At 42.8% G+C, this 23,744-nt stretch overlaps 1 protein-coding gene across 3 annotated transcripts; it reads right to left on the bottom strand.

Moving 5' to 3' along the window:
* Nucleotides 1-2,216: 2,216 nt before the first annotated feature.
* LOC126526955 (aminomethyltransferase, mitochondrial) lies at nucleotides 2,217-23,729 on the bottom strand. 3 transcript variants are annotated; one of them, XM_050174668.3, is made up of 8 exons: nucleotides 23,458-23,723; nucleotides 16,789-17,020; nucleotides 15,013-15,158; nucleotides 12,754-12,835; nucleotides 9,779-9,924; nucleotides 5,648-5,834; nucleotides 3,967-4,089; nucleotides 2,217-2,476 (listed from the first exon to the last, which is right to left on the bottom strand). In XM_050174668.3, the coding sequence occupies exons 1-8, from the start codon at nucleotides 23,551-23,553 to the stop codon at nucleotides 2,259-2,261; spliced, it is 1,230 nt and encodes a 409-aa protein (XP_050030625.1). In that variant the 5' UTR covers nucleotides 23,554-23,723; the 3' UTR covers nucleotides 2,217-2,258. The 3 variants fall into 3 exon arrangements, with proteins under 3 accessions (XP_050030625.1, XP_054924453.1, XP_054924452.1); XM_055068478.2 differs by lacking the exon at nucleotides 23,458-23,723 and adding an exon at nucleotides 23,308-23,331; XM_055068477.2 differs by lacking the exon at nucleotides 3,967-4,089 and having other exon boundaries at nucleotides 23,458-23,729.
* Between the last annotated feature and the right edge of the window lie 15 nt (nucleotides 23,730-23,744).

Below are 23,744 nucleotides of genomic sequence, written 5' to 3'. Positions count from 1 at the left end.
TTTGTCATCTATGATCATTTGTTTTAATTTATTTGACACTTCCTCAATTACCCTTTCAGAATTTGAACAAGTTTTCATTTTTGCGGAATTTTTAAGCCGTTTAAGCTTGCGTTGCTGGCGCAACGTCTCCCAGGAAATCCAGGGATTCCGACGCATAGCCTTCCTCGCAATCTTTGGAACAAACTGTTGCATACAGTTGAATATAACGCCTTTAAATGAAAGCCACAGATCATTCATGCTAGCAGTGTTACTATTAAAGTCGTCCAGATAAAATGCTAGTGTGTCAATTATGGACGCGTAATCTGCACGAGAAAAATTCGGGTAATACTGAATCTTATCATTTTTACTGCGAGGGGCACATTGCAACGACTATACTACTGCTTGATGATCTGAAATGCCATCTGTGATCATACATGAGACGTCATGTTGTATATTTCCACTTACAAAAAAATAGATTGAGAACTGCATTTGAATCTTTGTGGGTTCTAATGAAATCCTTAACTACCTGTAATAAGTCAAAATTAAAAGCAATATCAGTTATTTCACTATTAATATTTGTGGTGGAGCGGGACGTGAATGTGCTCCAGTCGACATTCGGCAGGTTAAAATCACTGGTTAAGATTAGTTGATCTGCTTGTTTTATATGGGTGTACATGAATTCTCTTAAGCATTCCAAGTTCGCAACAGGCGAGTTAGGGGGCCTGTATATGGCACCAAGAATGTATGCGACGTTGGTAATACAAAAGTTGCAGAAAACGCTTTCTACTCCCGAGGTCTTTGGCATTCTTAAAATTTGAAGGGAATGTTTAGAAAGAATGGCTACGACCCCTCCTCTTCTATCGCGGTCTTTGCGCATTATTCTGTAGTTTATCAGGACAAATTCACTATCATATATATCTTCATTTAACCAGGTTTCCGTTAATACGGCAATATCGGGGTCAAACGAGCAAAGGATGCCTTCAAGCTGTTCTACTTTGTTTACAACGCTGCGGCAGTTAAGGTTTAAGATGGTGAATGGTGACTGGCAACGGTTAGCATGTCATTTGCTCCTCTTTAGCTTACAGCGTTGGTCCTTTTCCACATCCCACACGAATATTTCGTCAGCTATACTGCACTTATCAAAACTAGTTTAACTTTGAGCCCTGATCATGTTCTTCTTTTGAGCTTTGCCATAATTTTTTTTTCTTATCTCCCGAACTTTCAAAGAAAAGTCCTTTGTTATAGAAAGCGTTGTCCCTTTAAGCTTTTTGCACCCTTTCAGCACTGAACTTTTATCGCGATAGTCCAAGAACCTTAAGATCACAGGGCGTGCTTTTTCTTTCCTAGCCTGTGACATCTTTCTACGTTATTAATGGTAAGTCCAAGCCTTTCATTGAAAACATCGTTTTTGGTCACATTCAAGAGACTGTCGTTGTCTCCCCATCTTGTTAATTTTCCCAAGAGCTTACAGAAAAGCACCTGGATTGCCATCAATGCATCGCAATTAGCAATATTGTGGGCCTACTAAGCATATTAGCATATAAAGTAGACTCTCGGCGAAAGCAAAACGCTGTATTTCCTATATTCTCATTGAAAGTATTTTATCAGTATTTGTGACAACAGACATGTGGTCAACACTGCATGCAAGTCTCGCAAACGAGAGCCTGGAAAATGAAACAACAGTAACTCAATCGTCCGTGATGTTTGTAAAATCTTGCTGAATCATGAAAACTGCAGTGTATTGCACTTAGATGTTTCACCAGACAATCCCAGCAGTGCCTCAGTGTCTTAAGTAGACAAAAAGTGTCAAATGTGGACAATAATCCACCACCGTAACAACTTTCATGGCAAGGCTCCTCCACATACAGCAAGAGTACAATTTCCGTTGTTCCATGTATACATGTGGCGTCACTATATTTAAAATAATCAGACTGATTCCCAGCAGCATCACAATTTTGAACTCTGCACCTCCCACATATGAAACGAGCACTCAACCACAAAGCCATTGGTGTCGTCAGATATACAAACGGATGCTGGAATCCTGGCTTGATTAAGCATCCCAGTAACCAAAACCAAGCGAAAATCTCAAGAGGAGGATGGAGACTGAAGAACAGTCCACTGAAGTGGAAGATCTACCAAAGGCATAGCTGCACAAGCTAGTGCTATCACTATTCAGCACCGGTGATGAAACAGCAAATTTTCTCTAGTACCATTAACTGCACAGATCAGTATCCAAGCACTTTACACAATTTCATGAGTTTATTTATCACGTACACAACCTACCCACTGTAGTAATGGCTAGGCACGAATGGCATGCGTGTCACAGCAGCCTCAATGCGGCGGCCTCGCACTTCAAGCTGCACAGCTGTGCCAGCCGTGCTGTATTCGCGTGGCACATATGCCATGGCAATGTTGCTGCCCAGGCTAGGTGAAGGCAGCCCACTCGTCACGCGGCCAAGTTCCTTTGAGCCTGCCGAGTCGTACACCACTGCGCCATCTGTTGGTAATAACAACACAGTGAGTGGTGCGCCTCCACCCAAAGCTGTTTTGGAAGTCTCCTGGCGCTTGCTCAGGGGAAGGAAGCCAGTTTCCAATGCAGACCAACTTGCCGACCGAATAGTAGACTTCCAAGTCAACTAATGGGCTGTGAGAGGTGCGATAATGTGGGCCTTTGAATTAATATTCACTGTGTAGGGCTCTTCAACACGCACTGATATCTGATTCCTCAAGTGTTTTTGCGATATGATCCCATTGGAATGTGGCTGCCACAACTGGGAATGAAGCCCGCAACCTTGTGTTGAGCAGGCCAGAGTACACAATCATCAAAGCCTAACTTATTTTCCTCAATAGCTCTCACATCCTAGATTTTGCTGCCTTGCACCTCGAAGCATTGGGCCTTTCCCCTAGATGAAAAATTCTTTAAAAGTTAACAGGCTGATTTTTAATTAGAAATGTGCTGCACTATTTCTTAGTTATCAATAACGAATAGTTCTTCACTGCCAGTCATTGGTTCAGAAATTATAAAGTGGTGTTGCTAGCAGTCATTCACTTTTGTGTTATTTTACTGTTGCGAATCAAGCCTCTGCTACTTGATACTTCACGAGTGTAATTTACAAATCTTACTAGGCTTGATATAGTCAAGTTCAATTAATTTAATCCTAGTGGAACATGCAAAATATGCTCAAGTTACTCAATTTTTGTTACATAACATTTTATAGAGCATCAGTACCTTGGAACGTTCATGCACACTTTAATTAAATAGAACACTATCAATTGATATAATTCTGCAATGTCCTTTATTTTATGCCCATACAGCCCAAAGTTGCAAGATCTGGCCAAAAATTAAGTGTCTACAACTATTTTCGTTATTGCCACCAACAAGTGGAAAGTCAACACTGCTGCGATTTTGAAATGTGGAAGGCAAATTGAAACATTACAACCATGAACCCAAGAAAGCAGCAGTAGAAAGTTGTCATGTGCTGACATAGTGGCAGCACAGTTTTGCAAGTATATTAGGTAAGAGTTTGTCATAATTTGCATCACTCTCTGATCCAACGCAAACCACTAAGTTTCCCTTAAATAAGGCACCAAAAAATTAATTCACATTGTAGTAAAGTTAAAATATCTATAAAATACTAAAAGTAGTACTACTTAAGTTCAGTACCGCTTAAAGTAGTCCTGAATTTAGATGAAATATTTTGGCAGTTCTATGAAGAGATGAAAATTGAGCAGGAGGGGAGAAACATTGCCACTAGTCTGGAGACAAAAATTTGAGGGATTAAACAGAACACAATCGTTGTTTCGTGTTTGACAGAGCACGTCAAGAGAGTCAGTGGGAACTATGGCAGTGGCTGAATGCGTAATCACTAACAAATCATCTCTGTCCTACATCTGCTAAATTTCTCCCATGCTGCCGGTGACTATGTGTCCCTTGCTTTAGCTCTCACTCTGTCACTGTGCGAGTCCAGGACCAAACCAAACACTCACTGCGTGCGGGTGGTCCAGTACTAGTGGCAACCAGCCCCACGCGCCGCCTGCTGGGCTTCTGCTTCAACTGATTCAGGATGACTGGTGCGCCCGGGAAATCAGCCAACTGACGTCTGCGCTTGCCTGTGCAGTCCAGTTGCATTAAGTTGAAATCACTAAAGAAATTGGTCAATATTCAGCACATGCATTCATAAAACCAAAGAGGGCCATTTACTGTAACACTGTATCATCTAGTGCTTTTTCTAAACAAGTTCACCTGGCAGTTTGTTTTGGTGAACAGACCTTGCAAGAGTTGGAACTGTCCCTAAAAAGCATTACACAGAGGGCGATCTTTTTTCGCCTTGCTATGAGCTTAAGTACAATGCATCTCTGACTGATGAGAGAAAGCTGGCTTTAAGACCAAAAGCGAGACTGAAAGGAAGGTTTCACCACACACTCAAAGAGCAAAGTGGTGCAGCACAGTGCAACCATGGCGGCAACAGCATTGGAGAGACTGGCGCAGCAGCCCAATTCACAGACTGCAAGGAGTGGCTAAGAAGTGATGGACAGTGTGAACTAACAACTCACAGGCACCTGTTTTACAAGTGCATCATTGTGTGCTCATCATTTCTGTTTTTCTAAACTCTCATCTGCAGCTAGAGTACATGGCTTCAGATCGTGTTATAATACAGTATTTACACAAATCATAACCAGTGCTGAATCAAAGCTGATAACCAGAAGCTAGGTCAAAAAAGTTTCCTCGAATGTAAACCACCCAGAATATCAACAAAAATAATACGTACATCCTCACCTATTACGCAAGTCTCAAAAACTTTCACAAAAGTCTGTGTGTGAAAAAATTAACAGCCACTCTCGTGACACAAGCTCACTAATTGTCACCTACATTGGCATCACCTGCCATTTTGTTCCTCAAATGACATGCTCTCCTCGGTTATGATCATTACTTTTGAAACATTCTTTTTAATGCATCTTCCGGAGCAGACTGCCTATCGACCTGTCTGCCTATCTATGTCGCTATCCATTTTCCTGTCAAAGCTGGGTCATGTGTAGTCCATGGTCGAAAAATTCCAGCAGAAGCTATCTAACAATGAATGTTGGCCTTAATGCGATTAGAATTGATGTAATGTATTGTAATGTAATTAAAGGTATTGCCAATGCTGAAATGTGCATGCAGCCAGGATCCTCTTTAAAGATGTTGTGAGATGAATCTTGAAAGAATGTTTTCCCATACACTTGGTCTCAAGACCAACAGTTGTCTTTAGCAACACCAACTTTGTATGGCAATTTAAGTTTAGCTGGTGCATTTGCTCGGTCAGCCAATTGGTGTAGTAACTTAGCCATAGTCCTCAAACAGATTATTGACGTCAACATTAGCATCTGCTAGTTACCTGCAGAATCCTTGAACCAGAAATCATTACACTAACTTTTAGAACTGTATCATCAAATCGAAGCCAACTCTGCAGTCTTGTTTTCAACTTCTTGTAAAAATGCACTGGTTTAGATTCAAGTAAATACATTACCAAAAATAAAGATAATAATGTTTTAATTTTCAGGCATCACAATGTTCGTCCATGCAAGCACAGTAACTAGCTACAGCACTAATTCAGCACTGCTGTGTGCATCAACACATAAATGCTACAGCTCAGGCATTCTCTCCAGGTATATTTTCTGTCATACCTACCAATGGTGAAGGCTAGGCCGGCCTCAACAGGGGTGGTCTCCTCATCAATGTCTTGACCATAGAGGCACAGACCTGCCTCAGTGCGAAGGGAATCGCGAGCCCCAAGACCGGCCAACTGCAGCCGACCGCCAGAGCCTGACAGCAGCTGCTCAGCCAGTGGCGTCACTTCAGCACTGGGCACCGACAGCTGCATCAAGACGTTCCTTGGGTCGCAGCTAATGCGTGCCTTTTGTAAAATTGCCACGCGCATTTTTCTCCTTCCTTGAAGTGAACAATAAGAAGTTTAGCATAAACTGCATGGCCAATCTGCTTAGTGGGCTTGAGCGTTGTTACGACCCTCATCGTACTTATGGGCAAACTTAGTGTCAAATTTATGTGGTCTAACATCATCAATCAACACAGAAGTTACAAGAGATGTATTGGAGGCCTCCTGATTAATTTTTACTGACCAGGGTTAACAAGCACCTAAAGAAATCCCTCATATACTGAAAGGGCAAAAAGCACACAAGTGAATGCTCACAGAATGGTATTCTGTAAAGGTTCAGAAGCACCTACGCAGGCTGTGAAGAAATGTAATGTAACATTGCTACTTGTTGCTGGGCTAGCCAATTCACACTTTCTTGTGGTGTAAAAATGCACAAAGCTAAATAAAAGTAAAAAAAAACAATAATTACAAACTGCTGTCTTGTTGTCTTTTTTTCTTCATATAGTCATGTGTATTTTTACACCACAAGAAAATTTATGAAGCACCATAAAGCATGGTATTTTTTTAGGTTCTCTAATGAATCACACACTTTACTAAACGAAGCTTTTTATTTCTTTTTTTCTGTACATTATCTCATGAATACTTGAACTTAATAAAACCATTGCAGTTCAGCACAGTCATTCTGCAATGTATATAACTAAAAGGTTTTTAGACAATCAGTGGATTTTATACCATGAGTGGGTAATGCTGAACTAATGGTTAAACATGATAGAAAGAAGCAAGAAATCACTGGAAAAGGAAAAGCTGTTTTCATCAGCCAGAACAGGCAACCAGAAAAGTTAGCAGGAAGGCACCAGCGTTTATTGCACTGGGCAATGGTTCAGCACAGATCATGCTACTGCTCTGCTTCAAAGAGAATACAGGATAGAATGAATGGGTGCTGCTGCATAGTAGGAATGCAGCAAAAAATTACTAGGTTATCACTTGGCAATCTTGGCAGTGAGGCGATGATATGCATCTCCTTGCTCAGTTGACCACTTGCAGCTATACATTCACCTTGACATAGAACATCCACTGCTAAGCTTCACTAAATAGTGGCCAACATTCATATTGCAACATTATTCCTGCTGACACAGTCAGCACATTTTCCACTAAGAAAGACAGCCATGCCATTAAGGAAACCCTAGATGACATCCGACTTGCTCCAAATGATCAAGCATAAGAAGAGATTGTACGCACAGTTTGTACAATCAAAAGATGAAAAGTTGCTTCAGCAATTAAAAAAGTACAGAAATAATCTAGGATCAAAACTAAACATAGCTCAAGGTGCCTATTTCACAAATGTATTTTGAGCCTTGATGAACAGCGATCGGATGTAATCTGGCAAAAACTGAATCGCTTACTGCGACAAAACACCCATGATACTTCAGATAACTTTCAGCATGAAGGAAAACGAATTTACGGGACCAGTTTAGCTGAGCTTTCAACAATTTCTTTATTTTACAGGCATCTCAGAGTCAGGTAGAGTGCAGCCAAAATTACACTGAATCCATGAAGGGAAGCAGCTGTCCATCATCCCTTTTCGTTGTGCCCGCCAACTACACAGAAGTTTTCTCGTGCATAAGGAGTATTAAAAATAGCAAGTCGGTAAATGAAACTGGTTTCCAAATAGCGCCCATTAAACATGTTTTTCACCTAATATGCCCGACTGCTACTCACATTTACAATCTCATATTATCTACCGCTGTATTTCCAAAGGCTCTGCAAATGGCTCGAGTGATACCGGTTTTTAAAAGTGGTGACAAGAATTTGATTAGTAACTATCATCCGATTTCTATACTGCCAGTGTTCTCGAAGGGTATGGAAACATCAATGCACGGTAGGGTGCTATCTTTCTTTGAAAAACATAACCTGCTCCTTGACTTTCACCACGGGTTTCGAAAGGATCGATCTACTGAAACAGCATTACTGACTCAAAAAGAAATCATAATAGATATGTTTCAAAATAAGGAGATAGGTGCAGGCATATATAGAGATTTTACTAAGGCTTTTGACTTGATGAACCACAGTATTTTACGGCATAAACTGGCAAACTATGGTGTCCGAGGAAAAGCTCACAACCTTATGAAACCTTATTTGTCGAACAGAACACAATTTGTAAACTTTAAAAATTTGTTGTCTTCAATAAAAAATATTAGTGCAGGAGTCCCTCAAGGAAGCATTTTGGGACTGCTCTTATTTTTAACCTATATAAATGATATTGTGCAATGTGTAACTGATGGTAAGATAGTATCCTACGCTGATGGCACTTCGGTGTTCATATCTGGGAGATCAGAAAGTGACATTGAAGAGAAAGCAGTCAGAACACTGAATGCATTAAATACATAGGCAAAATCAAATTGTTTGAAGATTAATTCTAAAAAGACAAAAATAATATTGCACTTTCCAAAAGGGAAGGTAATTTCTAGGCCATTGAACGTGTTCTTAATCTCTGATACTGTTGAAATAGTAGATTCTGTTAAAATCCTTGGCGTTATATTTTTAAAGCATTCGACTTGGAATGATCATACTGACTATATTAGATCGAAAGTGTGTTCAGCTGTCGGTGTTATGTTGCACCTGCACGGTATTCTTCCTGTCAAGGTTAGGCTGTTGCTATACAACTCGTTAGTTCTCTCTCTCTTGCAATATTGCTGTACCATTTGAAGCACTATGGGTGTCACAAATTTATCTAAGCTTCACCTTCTTCAAAAAAGAGCTGTACTATGCATTGCTGGTCTGCCTTACTGTTTCCCCACACATGACTTGTTCTTAAAATATGAAATCCTGCCAATCTACAGTTTATACAGTTATAGACTTTTAATGATCTATAAATGCTCCTCATGAAGTGATGAACATTATATCTGTTATCTGGCAAAACTTGACAAAAACATGCATATCCTGCAGATTTGACATAAAGAAATTTGGTTAGTGCCGACACCTAGGGCATATTATACCGTGCAGTCTCTTTCTTATACGCTTCCAGTATTATTAAATAAATTATACAAAGGATTGTTTGACCCTTTTGAGCATTCAAGTGATGCTATTAAGCGATTTTTTCTTAGCAAAATTACATGATGATATTGCACTCAGTTTAAAGCTACACTGTTCTTTTTTTTCGTTTCCCCATAACCCTCTATTTGTTTTTATAATGCCTGTGTTTGTGCTGCAATGCATAGCGCTGCTTTTTACAAAGTGTTTTGTTATCTTGTTTCAGTGTTTATTTGGAAAGATGAATATCTCTGTCTGTGTACTGTACTGCCAAGTTGATAAAGGGGGCAGGACCTCTGTCAAACTTGCAAGCTTTTAGTCCTGTCTCCTTCTCTGTCTAAGAAAAAATAAAGACAATTGAATTGAATTGAATTAAATACATGACAACTAAATAATGATGATGACAGAAGGCATATCTGCCCATAGAGTTCCTTTGAAATGTATAATTCCTCTGGTACAGCTAGCCAGCATGGCCTGAAAGTTATTCCCTAGAATTTTGTCAACAGGAGCAAAATCTCTCTCTCATCAAATGGAAATATAGCCAAAGATTGTGCTATCATGCAATAAACTCTGGGTTGCCCACAACTTCTTCAGGATTAAAGGCCACACCAAGGAGTGCATAATGGTGTACGTATCGCATAACAAAACAAATATAAAGGAAAGACATGGATACACATATAGTGCTACGAGTCTCTCTTCCCTATGAATTGATTTTTTATTTAATGTGCTACCAACAACAAATCATGAAGTACCAACTCGCCTGAACCGCTATGCAAGAGAGTGAAGTCTTGGACACTAGTAGTTGCTTGCTGTCATAAGACAGACTCAAATTTGTTTCGCCCAACATTTGGAAGAGGCCAAGATAAAATAATACCAGCAGCAAAGATACAACACACCTCAAAGCCGTCCTCGCCTGTGTACCCACAGCGGGTGATCCTGCAGCCTGGAATGCCAGCCAAGGTCACTGTGGCACCCCGCATGAAGTGCAGCGATGTCAGCATGCAGTCAACAAGTGGCTGCAACAACTCGGCTGCTGCAGGTCCTGCAAGATTGAAAAGGCCCTCAGTCCAGAGCCTCACTTGCACCATTCTTCAGTGCCGTACTGATGAGCTCCACAACTTATCGTCAGTTCTCTGTGCTGGTAGCTTTGGTGGCTGGTGATGTGAAGTCACTGCACACCACTAAAGAGCCCCTACGCCATATCTTCAAACCCTGTCTCCCTTCTTGGTCGTTTCGTACAATGACAGCACAGGTCATCACCCTCTATTTAGAACTCCTTTATCGATGCCAAAGTGTGCATCTGCACATTTATGTGTAAGCTTGTGCACGCACTTTTCTTTTTCTTGTGCACTGAAAAAGCAGTAGCGAAGTTTGGTGCAGGCTACCAGTCAAAGCACAGTACACACTGCACGTGAAAGAGGTCACAATGTAGCATGTCTGAACTCCGCATCCTGTTATTTAGAAAAGTGCTTTTACATTAATTGGCACAATACTACCACGAAAGGGTAGGTTTTCAGTAGAGCAGTACGTCAGTAGAAACCCACATTTATATTAGAAACTTTCAACCACGATGCATTTTGCCATGGATAAGTGAAATGTTTCAGTGCCATGGTCATAACCTGTGTCACTAGACTAAGGTTGCCATTTGGACCTGTAGGTGTGCCATTAGTACATATTATGTACACATTAGAGATAAGGACAATGTAAAGAGAAGAATGACACACTGTATGTCCACCGTGTGTGTAATATCTGTCTATTTCTGTCATCAAATCAATCTTTATCTTCAGTCACATTAACCTTACAATTCTTTGACTAGACTGACTTGCTCTCATCCTTGTCTGTAATGTGCTATATCTGTACTGTGTCACTAGCTTTTCTTTCAAAGAACTAAGAAGGTGACAGCAGGTTACACAGACTATCAGATAGGCCTCTTCCTGTTTTCATATTGTACTACTGAAATTTTCATGCATGCTGGTATTAGTTCATAACCAAAATGGAGTGGAAGCATTAAAATTGTAAATGTTAGATAGCAATTGCTTGGGCTACACTTCTTTACAAATCACGCAATGTAATCTCAAGGAGGACATGAAATAAGATGACCAGTCAATAACAGGACTGTAGCTTTTACAGCTGCAGTAAAATGGCTAGCTGCGCAAGATGGAATGAATTCATTTTAAGTTGCAGAATCCAAGACAACGGCCTTGTCATTCATTTTTGTTGCCTCATTTTTAATTTAATTTCTTGGTTTTACAGCGAAGCCGTTTACCTGACGGGCCTGTGTGAATGAGCCGTATGCGTGGTTTCGTAGGGGAGGGGCTGGCTAATGTCTGTAAAGTGAACAAAAGTTCACGAAGGATAGTAAGGCGCGAAAGAAAGAAATGACACATGATTTCCCAGCACACCGCACCTGCACAGTAGGGCAGTACACCCACGCTGGCCGCTGTTGGTGACGGCTGTGGCTGCCGTTGTCTGCACTAAATACAATGGTGTGGCAGTTGTCGCGGTAGCTGCCGCGGTGAGTAAGAACCAGACTGTGCATTGTAGAGGTAGAACACTGCAACAGTTGCAACTCCAACAAAAATGGGGAAAATGGGAAGACCACGCATTGTATGCATGGCCAAAGAACAAGCCGAGTATGAGGAGTGGCATCGACAGCAGTGACACGACTATAACCAACGACAACATTCCTGTGTGAAAGCAGAAGATGTGGCCAGTGACTTTGCCTCCAAAGAACGTCAGCGAGAGTCTAATTAATTGCCAGTGTCTAGCGTAAGCTACCGATGAAGGTCCCGTACCGGAGGCCGCTCGTAAGAATCAAACTAGGTCGTTCGAGTCTGCGTCCAAGCGGCAGAAGCAGCTTTGCTGGCTAATTTGCCGCCATATGAATGGTTCGGCCCACATTTTTTTTTTTTTAAGACTGCGTTCTTGCTCAAGATAGAAGAGGCACGTATCGCGTAACTACCTGCCTAGTGAACGTTGCATAAATACAAGCACTAGCTATACACAACTCCTTCAGCTAAAGCACTGGCTGGCTTCCATTCAAACTTTGCACGGACAGCAGACATGGCACTTTGCAGTGACCTCAGTTTATTGCCACATTTGTGTGCACCACTTGCCTGTTTTGTGCACAATAAAACCGAAGTGCGTGTTGTCCACAGTGCTGTCACTAAAAAGAGAATCTTGATTTTGGTGCAATGCAACAGTAGTGCCATCTGTCATTAGTACGGTGAAAGGAACATTTCACCATAGTGGCGACAGATTGCACTACTGGTCCATCGTATCGATATTGACATTTTTTGAGCAGCATCATAGCAGACAATGTGCACTTTGGCTTTTGTTTTAAGCAAATGTGGCACAAGAGCAACCTATACTCCAAATATTTATTCCTAAAACAAGCCAAGACTGAAATCACCTTCCTGCTTCATTGCCTCCATCACTCATCCTGTGGTTTTTAAGACTGCCACCTGCGACTATGTACTGATTCATTAGATTTGTTTATTTGTTCTGTATAACCACTCCTCTCTTTAATGCCTGCATGGCCCTGAGAGTAAATAAATGATTTGAAATGTACGTCTGGCACTGCTATTTATGCAGCATTGAGTACAATATTCAGAGTCTTTAATTAAACATCAGCTATAAGTCTGAACCCATCTTTATGTTCTCTACTTCTCTATCTTGGTCTATGCTTCCTGTTCCTCTTCCTTTCTCTGTGTCTTGCCTCATGAATTTTTCTGGTTTTCCTTTCCATTTCCTGGCATACCTTTATGTAATACCACGTACCAACTTGCTCAGCAAGCTACTGTTGTGGTCTATGCAGCTTAGGAAATGAGTTGTGCAGTTGCTTTGTGAAGCTAAATTTAGCTGTGCGCACCCTGAAGGGCCAGCAGCGACCACGAGTCCATGAGCTCCAGGGTAGCCTGACCTCCTGCAGCCTGGAAGCCTACCAGCTTGGCCTGCACAGTGAGAAGCACGGTGACACTGTCAGGGTAATTCTTTCACCAGGAAACAGATCTCTTCTCCCCTTCAGAAAAACAATGCACAGCTGCATGCTATATCATATATGATACAGCAATTAATGCTTGCCTCACAGTACAGCCAGAATGTCTTTTTCTATAAAAACATCACAGTAAGCTGATAAGCAGCAATCAAGCACCCTGAAATTTTTGTGCACTGATTTGGAATGTAGTAATTGTGTTAATAACCTGTTTATATACGAACTCTTTGCATACTGAGTGACGAACTTCTGTCGCATATCTTTTAAGAAAAAGAAATATCACTCAAAAATATTTTTAGTGCTACCGTCGCTATGTATTTCAATATTAGAGAGGACATAAATTTCAGGTAAATATGTAGAGTTCTGTTTCTTTTTTATTCTATTATGCTAGAAGAAGTTGTTCTATGTGTATCATATATGATCAATACATAAAAACGTAAGCGGTACAGGGTTAATTGACTTCATTCAATGACATAGAATAACACAAGCTTCCTGCGCCGTCAAATGATCACTATGCACTGGCAATGTTGCCACCAAATGGCAACAGCCTTCAATGCATAATGATGGCCAGAAAATTTTTAACACTGCCTGTTCAACGATGTGAAAGTTGCACTGCAATGCTGCAATAACGCACAACAGAGCAAGGGTGCACATACTGGATAATGAGCGAACTGTCCACAGCTTTATTCAACTGTTCATTCAGTGCATGCCTGCAAGTCTTATCCTTTTCTTTTGTCCATTCCTTCCCCCCTCTTTTTTTTTGTTAGAGAAGGGCTGCTTTGAAAACTAGAAAAAGAAAAGACATAGATATGAACGCAATGCTGCATCATGCAGAAAGTCCAGCAAGGCTCCACAATTAGAACAGTCTTTCTGTTATACCTTGTTCCAGCATTTCAGTGTCATTTTGCTTTCAGCACCATTTCAGCTCCCTCTACCAGACATGCTCACACTTATGCACTGTCAAAAGTGAGTGCGCAATTGGTCTGCGGCCCATTTGTGCTTTCTGTTTCTTTTGTTGAGTGCACCACCCTTTGCTGCTACCTTTGGTCTGCCCCTGTGTTGAACCAAATCACTTGCATGCAACTTATTTACCTTTACCTATTTAGGTGTGGGGGAAAGCCGAGGATTGCATTCTACCTATATGGCCGGCGCTTTATTGACTTGGTTTTTACGATTAATCTAAATTTGCTATGGCACAAAAAAGACGAGGACATGAAGACACATGAAATATACGCCACATGTGCCTGCTTCCAACTGTAATCCCAATCAAGGTCGCATGGCATTCTCAAAATGAAAGAGGCACAAGTTAACACATGAAATCACAGAGCCATTCTTTATCAAAAATGGGGGAGAAAAGTGTGTTAGCATTTCATCCATCTATTTATTGCAAAGAGAAGTTGACGTCCTAAAAGAGCAGGTTAAAAAAATCAGTGTTAGTGGCAGCTGTATGTGTAGCGAGCCACCTGTCAATGATTATCAGCGAGGGATACTTCGCCCTACTTGGTAGATTTTGAAAATTCTTGTGTGCCATTTGAAGAATAAACTTAGTTGGGAGTTGGCGCTTGTGGTGTATATTTCATGCGTCTTTGTGTTCTCATCTTTGCCGTGCCATAGCATATAGATTAACTACATACCAAATAGCCCAAGCGTCAGTATTACTGCAACAGATTCCTATAGTACCTCTAGTGTTGGCTAAGGACACTAACTCCCAAATTACTTTGTCAGCGTGCAAGCATATGTGCACATTACTGTGCATCTCTCTATGGCGTAGCAACGTAAGCAGCCTGTGCACAATGTGATACCCTTCGGTAGGTCCAGACTGAGTGCCTGGTTGCAGATTACGGATATACCAAACACACAGCTGATTATACTAAACTGAGGATGTGATCTTGACTGGGATTTTTCGGGAACCTTGGGCTATTTCACTTGCCAACAGGTAGCAGCAAGGTATAGTACACAATACAGTGGTGATAAATATTGAAAAAAACTTACGTAGGGGGAAAAAACACCTCACCATTATAATACAGGATTTGTGTGCACTCGTCCCGATATGAATGCCACAAGTGGCATCATACTCAAAAGGGCACGATATAATAGCATTTCAAGCTCGCAGGGCAACTGTACGTGGGCACACACCTTGACGTGGGCTAAGTCTTTGTCCCTGCAGCCAGCGTTGGAAACAACGTACAGCCAATCCTTGGTCTTGTTCACTATGAGGTCATCAATGATACCACCCTTTTCATTGGTGTACACTGTCAGCGTACCTAAATCTTCTGTCAAGCCTGCAAGGCCAGCAAAGATACAACACACGAGCAAAGCAAGTTCGTTTTTTCTTTTTTTTGGATGCACGAGCAGCACAATAAATCTAGCTGAACAACAGCTACACTGTTCTTTCTTTATGTAAACGCATTACCCATAGTGAGCAACCAGAAAAATAGCACAAGTCAAGCAATTCTACATTAGCCTCTTCCTTGCATGTTTCAGTCACTCTTTATCCTAGCGCTATAAATATTTTTATTTATTTATTTAATTAATTTATTTATTTATTTATTTATTTATTTCATACACACTGCTAGCCTCCATTTGGAGGCTGTTGCAGGACATGGGAAAATACATTGCATCAAAATAAGAATGACAAACTTGTACACTTGTTAATATTGCAGTTTACAAGAAGACGTAGTTGAGCAATACAATAAGAGGGTGTGACCTTCCTGAGTCAGCCCTTAAAGGTTAATGAACAGAAATACAGAAGCATAAGATAAACAACAAAAAAGTACATCAAAACCAATTACAGATAAAATGCGGTGTCTGTAGGCGATACTGATAAATCAAGATGCGTACTCATAGACATATTTTTCCAGCACAGGAAGGAAATCGTCAGGTGAGCAAATTATAATATCACTAGGCAATGAATTCCAGTCTCTGATTGTCTGAGGAAAGAAAGAATACCTGAATGTGTCTGTGTGGAACCGGTACTCAATTAAATGTTTAAGATGTTTATTTCTAGTGTTTCGCTGTTCAGTGAAAGATACATATGCACCACTGTTTAATTTGTAGCCCCCGTTAAGGAGGGGGAATAGAAACTTGAGGCGTAAGAATTTAGCACGCTTGCAAATAGTCGGGAGGCAAGTTTTACCAAGGAGTTCTGTCGGAGAATCATTACGTTTGTACCTATTATAAATGAATCTGATGGCTTTTCTCTGTACTGCTTCTAGTCGTTTTATCCACTGTTTGGTATAGATGAGTACTGTTTGGTATACGATGAGCCACAAAATATTACTTATTTTTAAAAATTAGATGTCTTTATTTTTCTTGGCTTTTTGGCTTGTTGTCAGCTTTGTGCAAACATTCCCTACTTTTACAAAAGAATATTTTACAGAAATATTAACAAAAAATTGTTACTCACTTTCTTGCACACAAATATAGAAAGATGTAGCTTTCAAGTTCTTCCATCTTTGACAGCTCACTGCGACTACTAATATTACTAATTTCATTCTGGCATTATGCTACCTGTATTTAGATTGAGGCTACGCTTATAAATTACATTTGTATTATGGGTAGAAATCGTCTAGTGACACATTTTTATGCAATGTGATACTGTGTACCAATGGTGCAAATGGCCTACAGACAACTGTTCTCAGTCACCATAATATTGTTTCTCAAACACTTTACAAAGTTTGCATCGCAGCTATTCTTTTCTATTAAATCTTCTAAACTTAGCACTCTGCTCATACTGCAGATTACCATATTAATAGTGGCATAAATAAGCTCTTAAATGCTAGCAAGCAACTCTTCCAAGTCAAGTACAAACAACAATGTGGACAATAACACTGCTCAATCTTCACTCACTCTCATCAAAGTTACTTCCTGCCTAGACGAGAGAAGGGCAAAAGGTGAGTAAAAATTGTGCACCTTCAATGTCGGAGACCACGAGAGACTCAACGAAGCGCACCCTGTCTGGGCCGTGCACTTTGCTCTGCAGCATGTGTGAGACATCAAACAGGCTTGCATGGCGCCGGGTGTGCAGATGGGAGGCACTGAGGCTCAGGTTGCTGTATTGCACAGGCATGGCATAGCCCGCAAATGGAACCATCTTGCCGCCATGTTTCACGTGGAAGTCGTACAGTGCTGTTCGCTGCAGGGCCTGTCATGTATACATGTGAGAGACATGCTCTGGAAAACATGGACTGCAGTGCCATGGGGCTCTTGAACTGTTCTGGACAGTATATCCTAGGCGAGTGAATGACAGTTCCTACTCAATCACATATGGTGATGTTAAAAACGTTTTACATCTGCATGCATTCTGCAAGTACCCCAATAAAGCAGATAGTTTTTCCAGGTTTTGATAGATAAGGTCAGATGGCAACCTAATATGCTCTGAAGCCATCCACAAGCTCCATCAGTGGAAAAATCAATTACCTATGACTGTTGAAGTCGAGGTTTTGACGGAAGCCCGTCTGGTCGGCAGGCATCATGAAGAAGCGTAAAAAGAAAGACACCGACCACTGAATGAATACACGAAAAGACGTTTCGGCTCCCCTGACGGGAGCCTTGTTCAATAGTTCAATTGTTCAACAAGGCTCCCATCAGGGGAGCCGAAATGTCTTTTCTTGTATTCATTCAGAGGTCGGTGTCCTTCTTTTTACCCTTCTTCACCTATGACTGTTGTATGCACATACGTACATTACAGTATTTTAATGGCAACACAACCATATTATTATTATTATTATTATTATTATTATTATTATTAGTTATGGAAGTATACAAGTACAGAAAGGAAACAGAAAGGGAGCACAACTGCCACAGAGAGGGGCACAATGCCTGCCTACTATTTCGGGAGCAGGGAATGAGAAGAGGAGAAGAAGATAGGAAACAAATAGGAAAGAAAATAGGAAATAAACAAATGACAGAGACACGGACAAAAGAAAGTAGGAACACGGAAAAAATGTCTATAGATGGGAAGCCAAATCAGTTTTCTGCATGAAACTTAGCAAGGCTCTGTGGGCCTGGTCGCGTTGAGCAGCACTCCCTCTCGGAAACAGCCAATCGTCAAGGGTCGTGCACTTGAGTCTAATTAGTCCATACTCCTTAATTAGCAGGGTCTGTTGTGTAACGCATGTGGGGCACTCCATATAAGGTGTTCAAGTGTCTCACAGGAGCCACAAAACATACACGAGGGACTGTCCACACGCCCTTAGATACAAGCATTCGCACACCAACACATAGCCAACTCTTAATTTCACTAACAGTGCTCTAGCACTACGAGGCAAGTCACGACCATGAACACGGGGAGGGAATGAGCCGTTTGCAACATGGTGGTCTGGGTGCTGCTTTAGGAGGTATCGGTGGACTAACACACAAGTGTTGTCAATCATACAAGAACTTTCTGGGCAATCACTCCCATTGTGAGCACAAGTTGAAGCGAGGCGATCGGCCTCCTCATTTCCAGCAATACCCATGTTCAAAGGCATCCACTAGGCAATGAGGGACACCCCACGAGAAGTAATTTTGTAGGCAGACTCTATTAAACTGCGTAGAATTGAGCTATTTGCATAATTTCTCAACAGCCTGCTAAGGGCAGCAGTGTCTATAGGGATGACAAATTCCGACGTGCTTATTTCTTCCTGTACATACTTCAGAGCAATATCAATCGCTGCCAGCTTCGCAGTTGTTGACGAGGATGGATGAGGTATTCAAAACACCCTTCTTATGCCAGTCGAAGGGCAGAAGAAAGCTGCTGCAGTGCCTTGAGTGTTGGTGCTTACCAATGTGCCCATAAATATTTTAAGATGGTCTCCATATTTTCAAATAAGTGCAGCTGGGCTAACTGGAATAGTGCAAAAACAGGCTGGTCAGACTTTTTGTGTATCTCAGGAATCGAAAGATGAATAGGGAAGAGGCATTTGTTGTAGTGCTCCGTCAAAGTTGTTAGTGGGATAGTATCTTCTGAACTGCCAGCAATGGCAACGAACAATGCCACCATTTTCCCCATGCAGGAGAACAGTCGCTGAATCAGCCGGTTAAAAGTGATTGTCCATTTGATGCTGGGTGCAGATGCTCAACGTGATGTAACGCTCTCTGGTCTGTTTGCAGCCTCAGGGGCAGCTGGTGTGCTTCAGCAAGTAATGCAACACACTGCACCTCACGAGGTAAGCCAAGAATGACTCTGAGGGCAACACAGTGGTCCCGTTTCAATTGAGACATCAAACTAGGTGGCACGTTCAACAATGGCAAGGCGCACATCACGCCAGACAGTACAGATGATTGATATACCTGTAGTGCAGTCATCTGGTCACAGTCATCGCCCATAGCAGACAAGGCGGCCATACAGCTGAGTAGCGACTGAGATTTGTGCCGCACAGATGCGACGGCAGGGCGCCATGATAGGCGATCATCGATAACTACGCCCAGGTAGTGGTGTTGCTGTACCCAATTTATCAGTTTATCTCCGAGGTACAGCCAGCTCATGGATCAATGAGCGTGTTGTCTAGGATGATACGCAAATGCGGCTGACTTAGCGGGTGAAGTGTGCAGACTACTTTCATCTACGCACTCTGATGTGACATTTAGAGCTCTCTGCAAGATTCCACGAAGACGTGGACCGTGGTGTGAAGGACCGCTGATCCACAGTGCGATGTCATCAGCATAGATTGCTATGCCTATTGAAAAGTCACATTCATGACGCAATTGGCTTGGAAGTCCAGCAAGTATGCTGTTGAAGAGAAGTGGCGATAAGATGCTGCCTTGTGGGACACTACACTTAACAGTGCGAAATTCACCTGTTGCTCTTCCAACGCACACTTTCATTTTGTTCTCCGTAGGAAATGGCCCACAAAACGATGAAAACGATCCGGAATTCCCGCAGTCATAAGTGTGAAAACAATCGCCCTATGTGGTACCGAATCAAATGCTTGCTGTATGTCTAGGAATAGTATATATGCAGAGTGCTCGTTTTCTCGAGCAGATTCAAGCGATGATACAAGGTCTGCAATGCTGTTGAGGGCTGAATGATGGCAACGAAAGCCACTCATGACATCAGGAAAGAAATTCAATTCTTGTAATCTGCTATCTAGACGAAGCAGTATCATTCGTTCCATCAGCGCGATAACATTAGACGTTAGTGATATTGGCTGGTATGACTTGGCGTTTCGCAGGATGCCTGGGCTTTAAAACAGGTATCACCACGGATGGTTTCCATTCATTGGGGATCTGACTCGTTTGCCACACTCCATTATATTAAGCTGATGAAAGGCCTCATCTATGTTTCGTAAGGCTTGGTACGTGACACCGTCTTCACCTGGGGCAGTGTGGCATTTAGAAAGGCTAAGCGCATAGCGTAGCTCCTCGAAAGTAGTCTGCCTCATCCATCTTGCAAGCGGGATCATAGCAAGAGGTTATGGTACCGTGACTTGTTGGAGAATTAAGGTCGCCGTTTGTGTTGTCTCCTGACACAGCAGATACGAAAAGGTAATCAAATGCTTCCGCAATAATTTTTGGCGACCGGCCGGTCGTTATGCACAAAGCAGCAGTTGGATTCATGCAGATCTCAGGAGTTCGAAGAGCCTTGAGTATGCGCCATACACTTCTGAAACCGCTTGCCATATGCAGCGAACTACAAAGCGCGGCCCAGCTCTTTCGACGAAGTTTTTTTGTATGCCGTTGTATAGCTGCATCTAGGCAGTTATATACCATCCAATCAGAGCTTCATTTAGAGCACTGCGCCTTCTCGTAAGCACGGCGTCAACAGGTGCGTAGCCTCAAGAGCTTAAGATCAGGGTTTGGTTTATCTATGTGCCGCCGTCGTCGTACAATAGCTTGTTGTAGACACTCACTCACCAGTTTGAACAGCTTGTCATTTGATTGCGCCTTTGAAATCAGCTGATGGAACTTGTCCCAAGTTGTCACAGCGTAGGCAGCAGTCTGGAAGCTAGGAGCATTTTCTAGAACCAACCAAATTGGTAGGTGATCTGAGCCCCATGGGTCAGCTTCACATGGCCTGGTCAGGCACACATCTCTCACTGATATCGCAAGGTCAATGGTGTATTGTTCCTTTCCTCTGCCAAGAAGTGTAGGTGAGCCATCATTGAGGGTTTGTAGATCATTTCTAACAATAAGTTCATTGATCTCCACGCCACAACTGTCTTGCGGATGAGAACACCAGCGGGGATGGTGAGCATTGAAGTCTTAGCACAGCACAATTGATGGGCCGCAATGAGAGACTAAGCGTGTCTGAAGACTACATCGGTCACTAATATATGCTTGCCACAGTCATTGTTGTATCTCTGAGACTGATAGCAACAGCTGCACACTCAAAAATGGCATTGCAGATGTTGCCTGTGTCAATAACTGTGAAATGTAGGTCAGCTCATACGTATAACGATGCGATTGAAACATTTCGTGGATGCATGAAGTCCATGCACTGGAAAGTACCACATGCCGGCAATGTGCATCGAGTGTTACTGTGGATGCCTGCGAAGCCTGAATTCATCTTTTCTTACATTGGTATATTGAAGTGCTATAACATCTGGCGGGGTGTTCATTGTGAGGAGCCGAAGGAATAGATCAGCATGCCTGTCGTAGGGACCCAACATTCCACTGCAGCACAAATGGACAAGGCTTTTGACAAGTGTTCATATTGTTTCTAGTGAAGGCCATCAAGAACTGGAACAAGAGCCCCAATAAGTTGCTCTGTGGCTAATGCTGCTGGTGTCCGACGACCGGCAATTAGAGACTTAATGATGTTGACAAGTGTCTTAAGAAGGTTGATAAGCCGGGCATTGTCGTTGACAGAGACTGTTTTGGGCACACTATTTACAGTGTTTTCTGCTGTAGACAGGGCCTTGGTAGAAGCTGGTTCAGACGCTTTCGGAGGGGTGATCTCGGTAGAGTCAGGTTCTGATGCTTTGGATGGAAGTGCCGGCCACGATGTCGCTCAGAGGCAGAAGATCCACCTCCCTCATTCCCTCCGATGCACGGTGTATGTGCTATTCTTCGAATGTACGGGTACACACTCAGTTGTGGCATTTGCAGCCGCTGGACGGGCGCTATGGCTACGCGTCTTCTCTCCTGATGTTTTCCTTTTAGCATTCTTTTTTAGAGCTTTTAGTTTTTCCTTCAGTGTGGGACAGTCTTTGTCTGTTGCCAAGCGTTCACCTTCACAGTTAGGGCAGCAAGATGTGGGACTGTCGCAAGAATTCACATTGATATTTTTGCCACATTCGGCACAGAGCACAGCAGTTTTGCAGTAACCCTCTACATGACCAATGTTGAGACATTTACGGCACTCTAAAGGCCTTGGCAAAATAGGTCAAACTGGGTATCGCACCAGTCTAGCCTTTATATGGCTCGGTAGCTTTCCACAGTCAAAGAGTATCTTCACACACTTTGACGTGCTGAGCCTTCGAGCGCGCTTGATTTTGCATGGTGGCATGCAAACAATTATGCTTTTCAAAACGTCGTCTTGAAGTTCTAGGTCAACATCAGATATGACACCAGCTGTTACATTCGTGCCTTGTGGTATATAAGCCTGCATGTTGATACCACAGAGTTGAGCCAGGCCAAGTAGAGTTTGCACCGTCTTCTCATCTGTTGTGTCTATGACAATATTTTTCCATGGGTTCACTCGAACCTCTTGAATAAGACTAGGGGCCAGTTTGAAGAAAAAGTCATGAAGTTTCTGTTTGGAGATGTCATTCAAGCTTACCACAACGTCAACAGGCACGAAGGCTACTGTCGTAGTTACGATTCTGTTGTATATGATGGTCACTTCACTTGAGGACGACGTCGAGGACTTCCATCTTGAATGCTGATGCTTAGCAGGTATGAAGGTATCCGGGCCAGCGGACCTCGCATCAGACTCGGAATCGCCAGCTTCTGATGCCACTGAAGAGCTAAGGTGCTTACTTGCAGTGGGAGGCCTGTCCCTGCCGCCAGACGGGTCCACCACCATCTCCCCCATCGCAAGCTTTGCAGGGAGGGTCTCCCAGCAAAGCAGGAGTCTTGAGGGCCAGTACAAGCATCCATAGTGTCTGCTCAAACTACTCACCAGTACCACAACGCCTTGGTTCACCACTACCGCCCGTGCATGCTATTTTCTGAACGCGGGAAATTCAAGCGCTGAGCAGAGCATCCTGTTGTTGTAGCCTGTCACATGTGTGGAGCACATACCCGGATAGGACGCTTCGTTTTTTGCGCTTTCGCCTTAAATATATGCATGCAAGCACGCGCACTAAGTGGCCAGATCTAATAACACCTAGCATCAACAAGGAGCCACCGTGAGCTGATCCCAGCTAATTATTTCCCGAGCCATCTACACATTCACACAGTGTGTATGTGTAGTGCATGCGTTTCACGTTCAACAGCAGCTCATTCTAGCTTTTCACACAGCGCGAAACTGTTTGGCTGTAACCGTGCGACCACGTCTAAACACACCTCCCGTACTTGCGCGAGCACTGTGAAACTGAAATGAATTAACTTTTGAAACTGCAGCACGTGAACCAAGGTCGCGGCTGAGTACGCGGGGTCACAGGCGGGGCGCCGCTAGCGCAGAATCCGCCTGCGTGACGGTCGTCACAGGGTTACCTCGTCGCTGCTGGCACGACGCACTTGTTGCGCGATCAGGAACAACGAACGCGGACCGCCGCGACGCAGGATGACTCGACAACTGGGGACTCGCATCGTGTTGTGCGGACGGCCCGACGACGATTACGGGAACGTGCGCGCGCGCTTGTCTTGTCGGGGAGGCCTCCGACGTGTTTGGCCTTATCAAGCGCCGCGCGACAACAGGCTGCGATGATGATAACGTTGAAGACGCGACGGCCGCCTTGGCCAGCAGAACAGACGAAGGTTGCCAAGCGTCCGCTGCTCGG

This window comes from Dermacentor andersoni, chromosome 9 (genome assembly GCF_023375885.2).
Source record: "Dermacentor andersoni chromosome 9, qqDerAnde1_hic_scaffold, whole genome shotgun sequence".
Classification (NCBI taxonomy): Eukaryota; Metazoa; Arthropoda; class Arachnida; order Ixodida; family Ixodidae; genus Dermacentor; species Dermacentor andersoni.
This window is presented reverse-complemented; position numbering and strand designations above follow the sequence as displayed.